Here is a 13,364-nt window from a genome sequence, read left to right as displayed (position 1 = left end):
GGTTGATTGTTTAAACTTGAAGCAAAATGAAAAACTGTTTCTGCCAGACTGAACTCGACGAGTTCATTAAGGAACTCGACGAGTTCATGATGAACTCGATGAGTCCAAAGCCTGGCTCGACGAGTTGCACTGTCTGGTGGCAGGTTTTTGGGTTTTTTGGCCTAAATTGGATTAGGATCATTACCACAAACTGTTTTATATCACAAAATTCATTTTTTCTGATATGGTAGTGATTATCCTCATTCAATTAAAAGATAATTGTCAATATTTTGAGATAATTGTTAGTTTATATGATAAGCTAATTACTTGTAAATTGTTGATTTGATATTATATTGCCTTATGAGTTAGACTAGATCAATGACAAATTAGATGATAATTTTATTGGTTAAAATTGATATAAATGCTTTTAAAGAATTCCATAACTTGTCCTCAAATTATGGAAAATGAAAAGTCTCATTCATAAAAATGCATTAACTCATAAGTTATGGAGACCAAGAGTTTTGAAGAGTTTCAAAACTTGCCCTCAAGTTTTGGAATTTATAGAGTCTCATTCCTGAAACATTTAATTCCAAAACCTAGGATTTTAAAAGTTTAAAATTCAACCTTTATACTATTATAATATTAAAAGTTTAATAATTATCTATTTGTATAAGACAAGTCAGTCTTACCGTTAGTATACCTCATTCACGAAGCCAATCTATAAGGGGGTATAAGGATACTGCCTATAAAATGGTGGTTTAATGGGTGTCCACTCTCACACACCGCTTCCTTGATTGGTGGAGGGTCGTTACCCGAACGGGTAGGACAGGACATTAATTCTCATTAATAATATAATGATAATTATTAAGTAAGTAAATGTTTTATTAAATTCCCAATCTTAGTTACTTTAGAAAAAATGTGAAAATGATGCTATTCCATGAAATTGCACTTTGCAACTTGCCAAGTCGTTAGTGGAGCGTGTGTGGTTAACCGGCACACTAACTTGGACTAGTAAGGGTGGAAAAGGGTAGCTCGATGTTTTTCATAGATCAATGGAGTGTGTGTGGTTTATCGTCACATTGATTAGGTGATAAATGACATCGAGTGTACCAAGCATATTTGCATGGTTATTCACACCTTGCTTGTGATCCTCGGTATCCCAGTCACAAACTTGAAGGGCATAATCGAGATTTAAACATGCCATTGAAAAGTTCAATGAATCTCTAAAGAATCTAGGAATTTCAATTCATCTAAAACTTAATAATCAATTTCGTTTTTCATGGTGGAAATTGGTAAATCGTCATTTACCTACCTTAAAATATTTTGCAATTGGATTACGGCATCCCTCTTCCGAATTGTAGAATATTGTGTTGGGTCCTAGCCTTAATATTTCATTTGGGTATTATATTAAGGATTCTTATCTAATCTAAACTTTGTCTTTCTTTTCAGATGTCTTCCAACACCGTCTCTGGCTCCAACCCTTCTGGCTCTTTCTCCCTCATGAACTTGTGTGGGAGGGTCATCTTTGATGGTTCGAATTTCAATGATTGGATTCGAAACATTAGGATGGTTACTCGTTACGAGGACAAGGAATATGTCCTCGAAAAAGAGCTTAAGGAGGTTGATGAAGCCACTGCTACTCCTGTAGAGGTTGCTAAATATAGGGCACATGAGAAGGACGCCACAAAGGTGTCATGCATCATGCTTGCCACTATGTCAGCTGAACTTCAAAAGTCCTATGAGAACTACTACGTATCCTTTCGAGATGCACCAAGACTTGATGGAAAGATACCATCAAAGTGCTCGTCAGGAAAGGTATGAAATCATTGTCTCCGTGATAACAACAAAAATGAAGGATGGAGAGTCCATCACGACCCACTTGCAGAAAATGCAAAGGTTTGTGGACCGCTTGCTGAAGTTGAATGTTAACTTCGATGAAGAGTTGTCCATTGATATTATCCTACACTCTTTGCCTCCTTGTTATGATCAGGTTCGTATGACTTATCAAATGAACAAGGTGAAGGTCACTCTTAGCAAGCTTCAAGGCCTTTTGAGAACTGCTGAAAGTAGTCTAAAAGGAAAATTTGTTGTATCCACTCCTACTCCTACTGCTGCTGCCCCAGTCCTGGCAACTGGACATGGGAAAGGGAAGAAGAGGAAGGTTCCTTCTAAGAGCCGCAAGGGAAAGTCTCATGATGGATCCTCTTCTAGTGGGACCAAAGTTGGTTCTGCTAATCCCTCTACCAATCCAAAAGAAGCATAGAGCTTCTACTGTCATGATAAAGGGCACTGGAAGTGAAGCTGCCCCAAATACTTGCAGGATGTCAAGGATGGGAAGATAAAACCCACCCATGCATGTATTTACACTATTCTATCTAATAACTCATCACATGCTAATTCTTGGGTCCTTGACACAGGTTGTGGTTTTCACATTTGTTCTTATATGCAGGGACTAAAAAGAAGTAGGGATGTGGAGCATGGGAAGATGAACTTGATCATGGGGAATAGGAAAATGTCGCCTGTCACCAAGATTGGAGTTTATTCTTTATTGATTAGTAATGGGTTAGAATTAGATTTGAATAATTGTTGCTACTCGTCCGATATGGCGAGAAACATTATTTCCTTTCATGGTTTGTACAAACAAGGTTTTATATTTTCATTTGAAAATGAAATTGGTTCTATTAATGATTTTTATAATGGTGTATTTTATTTTAAAGCATTGCCTTGTAATGGTGTATGTGAAACTGTTATGGTTGTAGACAACTTAGGAAATAATGTATTGCATATTGATTCGTCCAATAATTTGGACAAGGCATGCTTGTGGCATTGCCTTCTTGGACATGTCAACAAGAAGCGCATATGCCAACTCCAAAAGGCTGGTGTGTTGGAGTCATTCGACTTAAAGTCGGATGACACTTGTGAATCTTGTTTGCTTGGAAAGATGACCAAGTCACCCTTCACTGGTACTTGTGAAAGGGGTGAGGATTTGTTGGATCTCATACACACCGATGTGTATGGACCCTTCAGATCTGCCACAAGGGATGCTAACCGCTTCTATGTGACTTTTACTGATGATTAAAGTAGAAATGGCTATATCTACTTAATGAAGCATAAGTCAAAAACCTTTGAAAAGTTCAAATAGTTTAAACAAGAAGTGGAGAATCAATTGGGCAGGAAGATAAAGATGCTTCGATCCGATTGGGGTGGTAAGTATCTTAGTATCGAGTTCCACGACTATCTTAAGGAATGTAGAATTGTTTAACAATTGACGCAACCCAGGACACCACAAATTAATGGTGTGGCTGAGAGGCGCAATCGAACTTTGTTGGACATGGTTCGTTCCATGATGAGTCAAGCTTCGTTACCTATCTCATTCTGGGGGTATGCCTTAGAGACTGTCGTCCATATCCTTAATCTAGTCCCAACTAAAAAGGTTTCGAAAACACCTCACGAGATGTGGACAGGGAAGGTTCCCTCGTTAACACACATCAAGGTTTGGGGTTGCGAGGCTTTCGTGAGGCGTGAGACTCACGACAAGCTCGAACCTCGTAGTGAGCGTTGTATTTTCATCAGCTACCCACATAAGTCTTTTGGATATCTCTTCTACAGACCGAGTGACAATGTTGTCTTCGTTGCGAGGAGAGGGGTTTTCCGAGAGAGAGAACTCATATGCCAAGAGGATAGTGGAGGCAAATTGATCTTGAAGAGCTTCAAGAGTTAAATGATGAAGGAACCTCAAACACTAGCGCTCAACCCGAGGAGGAAACCCCTGTTGAACCAGTTGACGAGTCCTTACCTATAAGGCGTTCCAGTAGATTTAGTGTTCCACGTGTGTTATATGGTTTCCATATTACTACAGATGGTGATACGATTATCAGTGATAGCACACTGGTAAATTTGGATGAACCTAACAACTACAAGGAAGCCATGGCAGGCCCTGAGTCTGCAAAATGGAAAGAGGCTATGGACAGCGAGATTCAGTCCATGTATAACAATCAGGTTTGGAACTTGGTTGACAATGTACCGGGTCGTAAGACAGTTGGGTGCAAATGGATCTTCAAGAAGAAGACCGACATGGATGGGAAAGTACACACATATAGGGTGCGATTGTTTGCGAAGGGCTTTACTCAAACTCATGGAGTTAACTATGATGAGACCTTATCACCAGTAGCGAAGATTAAATATATAAGGGTTATGCTTGCCATAGCTGCATTTCATGATTATGAAATATGGAAAATGGATGTCAAAACCGCTTTCCTTAATGGGAAGTTGGCTGAAGATGTTTACATGAGTCAGCCAGAGGGTTTTGTCAGTGCAAAATACCCTAATAGAGTGTGTAAGCTTGAGAAATCCATTTATGGATTGAAATAAGAATCTCGCAGATGGAATCTTTGTTTCGATGAGAAAGTCAAAGAGTTTGGATTTTCAAGAAACGAGGATGAGTCATGTGTATATGTCAAAGCTAGTGGGAGTATAGTTAGCTTTCTGGTGTTGTATGTGGATGACATACTTCTCATAGGAAATGACATACCAACCTTGCAGGAGGTTAAGTCCTTGCTTGGGAAGTGTTTCGCTATGAAGGACCTTGGGGAAGCTGCCTATATTCTAGGGATAAGGATATTGAGAAACAGGAGTAAAAGACTAATTGGATTTAGTCAAAGTACCTACTTGGATAAGGTGTTGAAACGGTTCAACATGGAGAATTCCAAGAAAGGTGAATTACCTATCCTGAGCAATACCAAACTGAGTAACACTCAGAGACCGAGAATAGAGGCGAGATAGCAGAGATGAGTCGAGTACCATATGCTTCCGCAGTTGGCTCGGTCATGTATGTTATGACTTGTACTCACCCTGATGTAGCCTTTGCTTTGGGAATGGTCAGCAGATATCAAGGGAATCCTGGTAAAGCTCACTGGGCTGTGGTAAAGAACATTCTTAAGTACCTGCGGAGGACTAAGAACTGGGTCCTTACCCTCGGTGGGAGTGATGACTTGAGAGTGACAGGGTATAGTGATGCCAGCTTTCAGACCGACAGAGATAATTTCCGCTCTCATTCGGGCTGGGTATTTACCCTGAATGGAGGAGCAATAACTTGGAAAAGTTCCAAACAGGATACTATAGCTGATTCAACGTGCGAATCAGAGTACATAGAAGCAAGCGAAGCGTCGAAGTAGGCGATATGGCTGAAGAACTTCATCGGAGACCTTGGAGTTGTACCAACTATAAAGGAGCCTATGGAGATTTTCTGTGACAGCGAGAATGCGGTCGCCTTAGCCAAGGAACCGAGGGATCATGGCAGATCCAGAAACATCGACTGAAAATATCACTTCATAAGACATCATACAGAAGAAGGACTCCCCGTATCAAAGAGGGTATCGTCAAAGGAGAACCCAGCAGATCCCCTTACGAAGGGACTGAGTAGGGTTAAACACTTGCAACATGCGAGGAGCATTGGGCTGAAGGACAATATTAGTTTTAATGATTAGATAGTTGTTTAGAAACTTGTAATAGATAAAATGTAATTGACATTTGATGATTAAATAAAAGGAGTTTTATTTATGAGTAAAGTTATTATCTTATGTCAATTGTTTACTATTGTTTCATTTTGCATGTTTTGCCTTCCAGAATACTAAGATTATTCAAACTATCCACAGTCGATCATACTATGGAAGTAGGTATTGAGGCAAGACTGTTATTAATTTGGCTTGTAGATTGTCTAGAGTGTTTAGACATGACAAAAGTTTGCTGCAACATTCATGAGCGCTCATAAGGTCTGAGTATTGGATTAAACCCACGCTCACATGAATCACTTCATGGAATTTATGACGAGTGATTGTGAGATGATAATATCATATAGTTTTCAAACCAAGATGTATGAGTTGTTGACTATGAGTTGGTTGTACATTGATAGTGCGAAAACGCATCAGTAACTTGATGGTATAAAACGTGCTACTGTGTATGATTTAACGAGTAGTTAGTACAAGCATATAAGTCAAAGTTCATATGTTCCTTTTAATCATTGGAGGATTAAAAGCGATATCTTGGGCCCCTCGATGGTTTTTTTTAATTATGTGTCGGGTCCGGTCAGAACTCAATTGATGTGTTCAATTAAGTTCTATGTCAAACAAATCGGAAATCGGGAAACAAACTGCTGGACAATAAGTATGACTATGTTCCATGTATTTGTCCGCACGATATCTTGAAGAACAGAGGATTATATGATCCCTTATCTAAAAATGGCACGTCACAGTTCGACATTGACTTTTAAGAGCTACGATTGCTAGTCGGTTTTGATTCGTACTTGTAGTTATGGTTATTAGACTTATCCAAGTGGGAGACTGTTGGATTACGTGTCTAAGCCCATAACTATAATTGGTATGTACTTGACCCGAGAGTAGCATGATCCATTTTGGGTTGCATTCACCAAAACAATCTGATAGGATGGATATTTGAGAAAGAGGTTATTGATATATTATAAGGAATCATATTATTTAATTAGTATTGATCAAGAATTAATTTGGAATTACTTTAGTGATCAAAAGAGACTAATTAAATATACAGGGGCTAATTGTGTAAATCAATGATACATATAGGTTGGGCTAGTAATCCATGATAGATTAGTGATGGGCTAAGCTTATGTAAGGATCCATAAAGTGTTAGTCCATTACAAGCCTATGTGTGAGAATTAGGGTTTACACATAACCTTTGGAATTCTACACTATATATATATATATATATATATATATATATATATATATATATATATATAACTCCTTGGCCTAAAATCAGACACACTAGTCTTCTTAGAGAAACTATAGCCGATTTTGAGTGCCTCCAACCTTTCTCTCAAGTACTCCAATTGTTGGTGGTGTTTTGTGAACCATTTGAGGCATCACACTTGAGGTGCTAAGTTCTTAAAGGCCAAGTACAACAAGCTACAACAATAGGTATTTTTCTAACTGGTTTTTATGATTCATATATCAAATTTGGTATGCTAGTTAGGCTTCATGCTTTGGAAAAAAAATATTGCATGTATAATTAGAGAAAAATTAGATCCAAAGCATTAGGGTTGTATGTGCACCATAAGGTTGTTATAGTGCTCAAAACCCATCACCAATTACAAGTGTATACTGACATGTTTTGATGGTTCTACTCTTGTTTGGTGGATACTTCTAGAGAGCTCTTAATTTAGAGCTTAATGTCATCTTCATAAACTTCCAACCTCCCATGAGGATCAAAGTCTTAAAAGGTTGTTATGCTTTCTATTCTTTAGTTGCTTTAATCTTTCTAACTCTTGCAAAATGATCCTTTGTCGGAATAAAACTAGTTTTATTTTTGTTCAAATCTTAAGTCTTCCGTTGCATTGTTTATATTTTTGAAACAATTTTTGAATAAAAACCCAACAATTGGTATCATGACCATTTTTTCCAGATTAGTTAGATTTTTTGTTAAGTTGATGAAGTCTTTGTTTTTGGAAAACGTGGATGGCTTTCTCTTTGCAAGAAAAATTCATACATATTTTCTTTGAGAACTTTAAAATGTTTATAATTGTTATTTTTTGACTAAAAGTTTACATGCATCTTTTTAGTCATAAAAGTTGTCTTGGAAAAACAAAGAATTGTTTTATATAATTTGAGTATATAAATATGTATGATATGCATAAACTAGCCATGGAACTTTGTGTTGTTGAATGTGTTGACTTATTTAAAATGGTTGTAATTATTTATTTATTCATATGGTATGTAATAATGAAATAGATAGTTTTCATTTGTTAATTTTTGTAAGTAATAGATTAGTTTTAGAAATAGTTTACTTTCATAAAAATGTAACAAGAATGAAGATGGTGGGAGTGTCTACTTTCAAAACGCTAGAAGCTACAAGGTATCCGCTACCTGCTACAAGCTACCTGATACCAGCTAATTTTGTGAACACGTCCTATAACTATTATAGCTCTTATAACGTTCTTTGCAACTATTTAACCATGTTGACATTTAAGTTATGTGTTTTAGAACAACTTGAACTTAATTTGGTCGTTTCTAAATAACTAGAAACTCCCTTCGTTGCCATTATTTACACCCGTCACTTCTTTTGCACCCAATACCTGATTAAGTTCAAGTTGTTCTACAACACGTATCTTAAATGTCAACATGGTTAAATGATCACATTAAGTTTAAGTTGTTCTACAACACATAACTTAAATGGCAATTTAAGTTCAAGTTGTTCTATAACACATGACTTGGGTGTAAAGAATGACAATGGAGAGAGTTTCTACTTTTTTAGAAATGACCAAATTAAGTTCAAGTTGATCTACAACACACAACTTATCAAAATGGTTAAATAGTTGTAAAGAACCGGTAAACACTTGCAAAAAAAAAACCAATTTGAGATGATCGGAATCGGTAAATTATATTGGATACAAATGACATATTAATGATTGTAGTTATCATATATAATTTAAGAGGACTTTGTTGATTTGTCATATGGATCACGTTTCTAGGCCACATGCTATCTTTATTGTTGAATTTTCAGGTCTTAAGTGTAAAAAAAGTGACTTAGGTGTAAAGAATGACAATGGTGGGAGTGTTTACTGTTGCAGGTCAGAAATGGCATCGACCAAGTCCTCGCACGATGGTCGTTGTGCTGCAATCGAATGCCTGGTCCTAGAGGGCTGAATGCACTATGGGTTAGGTTGCGCCCTTTCTAAAACCAATTGGTTTTAGATCAACCGGTAGCGCTGATGTCCAACAAGTGATATCAGAGCCAGTGGCGAGGGTTTGATTCTCTTAGGGAGCAATTTCTGAGGGGGGGGGGGGGGTTATTGGGGGTCAGAAATGGCATCGACCAAGTCCTCGCACGATGGCTGTTGTGCGACAATCGAATGTCTGGTCCTGGAGGGTTGAATGCGCTATATGGGTTAGGTTGTGCCCTTTCTAACACCAATTAGTTTTAGATCAACCGGTAGCGCTGATGTCCAACATTTACTTTTTTAGAAAGGACCAGATTAAGTTCAAGTTGTTCTACAACACATAACTTAAATGTCAACATGGTTAAATAGTTGCAAAGAACGTTATAAGAGCTACAATAATTATAAAAATAAATGCTAAGAATGATATATAATTATGATATTTATTGAAGATATCACAAAAAAAAACCCCAAAAATGATATATAAATAATCATTATTGTGTTTTTTAATAAATAAAAATGAGTTTTTAGTTAAAAGGATGTAGATGACATCTTTATTTTTAGTTTTTTAATTAATACATTTGAGATTTCTTCACTAATTTAGTAGATATAAAAATAATTTTTTTTAAGTTCTTAAACTCAATCATATTAACTAAAAAAATCATCTCTGATTGTTTATTTTCAGAAAACATTAAAATTAAAAAAAAAAAACCCTGAAAATCGGCATTAGCTGGAAACAATGTTTTTTTTCAAGTGTTTACTAATTTTTTTTAGGTTTAATTGCAAAAAAAAAAACAAAACAAAACAAAACAAACAAACAAACGGGGATAACTTTTGCGTTAATAGAGAGCCAAAGCTCAAGGATTTTTCATTTCTTTTATTTTTTATTTTTTATTATTCTTTTTTTTACAGATTTCCCTATGTTTAAGTGTAAGATTTGGATAAAAGATAGTTCAGGGGTTTTATTTGGAACATAGAGAAAAGCAAAGAGGACGATTTATTTAATTCAAATCAAAAGATCTATTAGAGGGCCTAGATGTAAAATATTGAGACAAGGGAGGTATGCATTTTGCAAGAGTTTAAACTAAAGTCGGGCTTAAGCCTTTCCTATTTTTATTTGGCAACTAGAGGGCTGCCCCCGTTCCTCGGGGGTAGATTGCTTGCAACTCCTTTTTCAGTCCATTTCCAGCCAACAAAAGCCATAACAAATTATGATTCCCTTATTTTAGCCCCCAATTCCTTTCTATTCCTAAAATAAGCACCGAAGTAACAACTCTTTTCCAGATGTATGCTCTTGATTAGGTTATTTTTTTTATTTAGAAAGTCCAAAACTTCATACAACTTGACAAAACCTTTTTTTACATATCAGTGCCACCAAATTCAAGTGTCAAGTAAAGAATAAAAACTATAAATCAAAATATTCTTCAGGATTATGCATATTTTTTTGTCACAAGGGTGTTTTTTTTTGTAAAATAACAGAATAGATAGTAAAGAAAGAGAGAGAAAGGTCACCTTTGTAACAAACATTTGTTTGGTTCGGGGAATGTTTCCAAGATTGATGCACGCATGGCCTTTACTCGAGCTTCCTTCCGGTCAATTCTTTGGTCAACAGAAGGGAAACAATATCAGTATACAATGTTTAATACAACTTAATTGGGTATTCAACATTCAACTTAACCTTTGACCCGAGACTCTTGCTTTAGCAGCTACAAACCTTCGGTACTCATCAAAAATAGAAAGTACACTCCATCTTTGCATTTTTCTTAAACATCCCACAAGGCAAGCCGTTTGATCCTAAATCAAAAGGAAAAAACATCAATTCATGTTATGCTCAAAACCAAAGATATATATAGATAATTAAGAGATAGTTGGTTAACCTTACAGACATATAATATGTACCTTTCCTCTTTTACAATGAGTCAACAAATGGTGATTTCTTAAATATGTAAACAATAAATATAAATATTAGTAAAACGGAAAAATTCATAAAAGCTGTTATAATTTGACCATTTTGTGATTTAACTACTCTATTTTAGTTTTGTTAATGGAATCTACCCAAGTTTGACAAAGTAGTCACAATAGAAATTTTTGTCAAAGTTTAGTATTTTTAGTGGAATCTCTGGTGTATAAGTTAAGGGCAAATTTTTTTCATTAAACTTTGACAAAATATTTCTATTTGATCACTTTAACGAGCTATAATCTGCCCTTTTATTCTCGTGTTTTGATTATTTCTTAGATTTTCCTACAAAAAATATCATAAAAATTTACATATAATATAAAAAATTCTCATGAAAACCTATTGCGTTCTTATAGGCCCAACCAAATGTGGTCTAATTCCATTACATCCGAATAAATAGAAGCTTCAGGAACAGAAAACAATGCTGACCTGTGACTCAAGTTCTCTGAGTTTTGACGTCATCTCTTTCACATCATTTGATAATCTCAGCTCTTATGTATGTTTCCTTGCTAAAGAGTGGTCATTCTTCATAACACAACTAAAAGAAACAGAGAGAAGTTGAATTTACACAAAATTTTGTGAATATATATAGTCATTGAATTTACAATTATTTATTCCAATATATATACAATGAAGATAGTGTGGTGAAAAAGGTATATTCCTAAATTTGCTAATTTTTCTTTTGATAATTCATCACTTGAAGTTTAAAACTCACCTCAAGAATTGGATGGTTGTATTCCTTTGTATATGCTACATCACAAACAATCCTACACCAGTTAACACTAACTTTCATCACTTCAAATCTTTTGACACTTTTTAAGGAATTTATGCAATTGTACGTGTAAAACACATGATAATTCCAACAAGAGTTGTAGCAAACACTCTGTAGGAATCTTCTTAAAAGTGTATACAACAAATATTAACATGGATAAAAAAATCTGCAAGAAGAAAGACAAGTAACTACCCGTGTATGAATCTTGCCCTGCTTGTTCAATCCACAAACCGACTGTTTTTCATCTAGTCAAAGTCGCGCCCAAACATAAATAAATATTATGCAATTCAGAAATATATATGAACCCTATTCATACAAGTATTCACTCTTAATTAATTTAATAATCATAACTTCCTCCTAGCATTCAACTGACTTCGTTTGAATAATTTCAAGAACTTGGTCCTTTTATGTGTTATTACTCATTTAGCATATGATGTTCATGGATTTATCCTAATCAAATAAGCAAAAAAAGTTAGTATCAATATCATGGGACTTACAAATGGTATCTTAGAAGCTTTGTCGTTCAAGGTAGCCATCAATTTAAGAGTTGCAAAAAATCTCAATCCACCACATAACCAACCAAGTGCTTCATATTGAAATCAACAGTAACTTAAATGAGTTCAATATAAAGAGAGAAATGAAGTTGATTCAAAATTTCCCTAAACAGGAAGAAAATAGAGTAAACATGAACTTTTACCTTTCCAACAATTCATCTATGCGATCAATATAGGGTTCAGGGAATGCAATTCCATTATCCCACATCAGCTCATCATTTACAGGGAGCTGAAACAGACAATGAAATTGTTCTAAGATTTTCTACTATCATCTATTTATGTACATCAAAATGATCAACAAATTACTCATTTCTGTTACATACATCCATCAACTTCATATAAACTCGAGACTTTTTAAACTATTTTTGTTCTATAATTGGGTTGATCTTTGTAACAGATCGCTAGGGTTTCGTTCTTTGTACCTGGCCGATATTACCATTGATGAAGGCGTCGTTGCAACTGAGATCTCTGTGAATGATACATGGTTCATGCTTATGTAGATAATAGAACCCTTTCAACATTTTCCATTACCAATTCTTCAAGGCTTGCATCAAAACATGTTTATGTTTCTTTCGGTAATCTGTAAGGTGGCCCAAGGTACAATCTTCAGTGATAAAGTTTAAGGGGTTCCGCTTCGTGTCTCTCCATTCCAGAAATAGAGTAACTTTGTTGTTGTTCTTCAATGACGTTAATTGCTTAAACCCAGAGTAAAGATGTCTATCATAGATTGATCATGGAAAAAGTTCCTCAACGTCACTTGATTAAAAAAAGAAAAAAGTAGGACTCAGATAATGAAAAAAAAAATTCAAACCTTCAACCACCTTCCGTACGGTTGTCGTCAGTCTGACCAAGTTTTTCCAGAAACATAAGTCATCATCCTTGGTTTATCTTCACATCCAACAAGTGGAAGAAGGAGACTGCAGAGGGCGATGATCTCCAATCGAAGACGTTAGTGGGTTTTGAGTTCGTCGCCGGAAGAAATATCGAAGGCTTCCTCATCGAGTGTGTGAGAGAGAGAGAGAGACGATGTCAAAAATAAGTGGCCTCATCGAGTGTGTGAGAGAGAGAGAGAGACGATGTCAAAAATAAGTGGGGAGATTCCAAATCGAGATATCAATGTCGCTTTATGGTGAGAGCCGTGGATAAAAAAGTAGAATCGGAGATAGAAAAGAAGGATTACCAAAAGAAAATTTGGATAGGAAGCAAGGCAAGGTGACATAGGAAGAAAATAAGTGGCGAGAGAGACGGTGGAGAAAAGGTGGAGGACACCGTGTTGGGAGTAGGAGACACCAATCGATTTTTGGGTACATACACGTGGTATTAGGAGATGCAAGGAATGTATCGGCCGTTGACCACCCAGTCAAAGGGCATGGATAAAAAAAAATACCAATCTTAAGAAACTATTAGAGGGAGAAATAT

At 35.9% G+C, this 13,364-nt stretch overlaps 1 protein-coding gene across 8 annotated transcripts in view; it reads right to left on the bottom strand.

Annotated features, from left to right (window-relative positions):
- Positions 1 to 13,152, bottom strand: part of LOC145103896 (uncharacterized) — a 45,416-nt gene extending 32,264 nt beyond the window's left edge. For 6 of the 8 annotated variants that reach the window (XR_013706924.1, XR_013706925.1, XM_079041164.1 and 3 more), the window contains exons 1-9: positions 12,757 to 13,152; positions 12,368 to 12,662; positions 12,089 to 12,174; positions 11,889 to 11,977; positions 11,584 to 11,636; positions 11,335 to 11,386; positions 11,049 to 11,157; positions 10,341 to 10,456; positions 10,175 to 10,261 (exon numbers count right to left, since the gene is read on the bottom strand). Coding sequence is in view for 1 of the 8 variants with exons in the window: in XM_079041170.1 (XP_078897296.1) it covers positions 10,175 to 10,261; positions 10,341 to 10,456; positions 11,049 to 11,081 (236 nt within the window). In the remaining 7 variants the exon portion in view is untranslated. Of the gene's footprint in view, positions 1 to 10,174; positions 10,262 to 10,340; positions 10,457 to 10,539; positions 10,599 to 11,048; positions 11,158 to 11,334; positions 11,387 to 11,583; positions 11,637 to 11,888; positions 11,978 to 12,088; positions 12,175 to 12,367; positions 12,663 to 12,756 lie in introns of all 8 variants that reach the window. The other 2 variants (XM_079041165.1, XM_079041167.1) reach the window with 2 other exon arrangements.
- Positions 13,153 to 13,364: the final 212 nt, after the last annotated feature.

This window comes from Lactuca virosa, chromosome 4 (assembly GCF_052849685.1).
Source record: "Lactuca virosa cultivar CGN04683 chromosome 4, Lactuca_virosa_CGN04683_v6, whole genome shotgun sequence".
Classification (NCBI taxonomy): Eukaryota; Viridiplantae; Streptophyta; class Magnoliopsida; order Asterales; family Asteraceae; genus Lactuca; species Lactuca virosa.
This window is presented reverse-complemented; position numbering and strand designations above follow the sequence as displayed.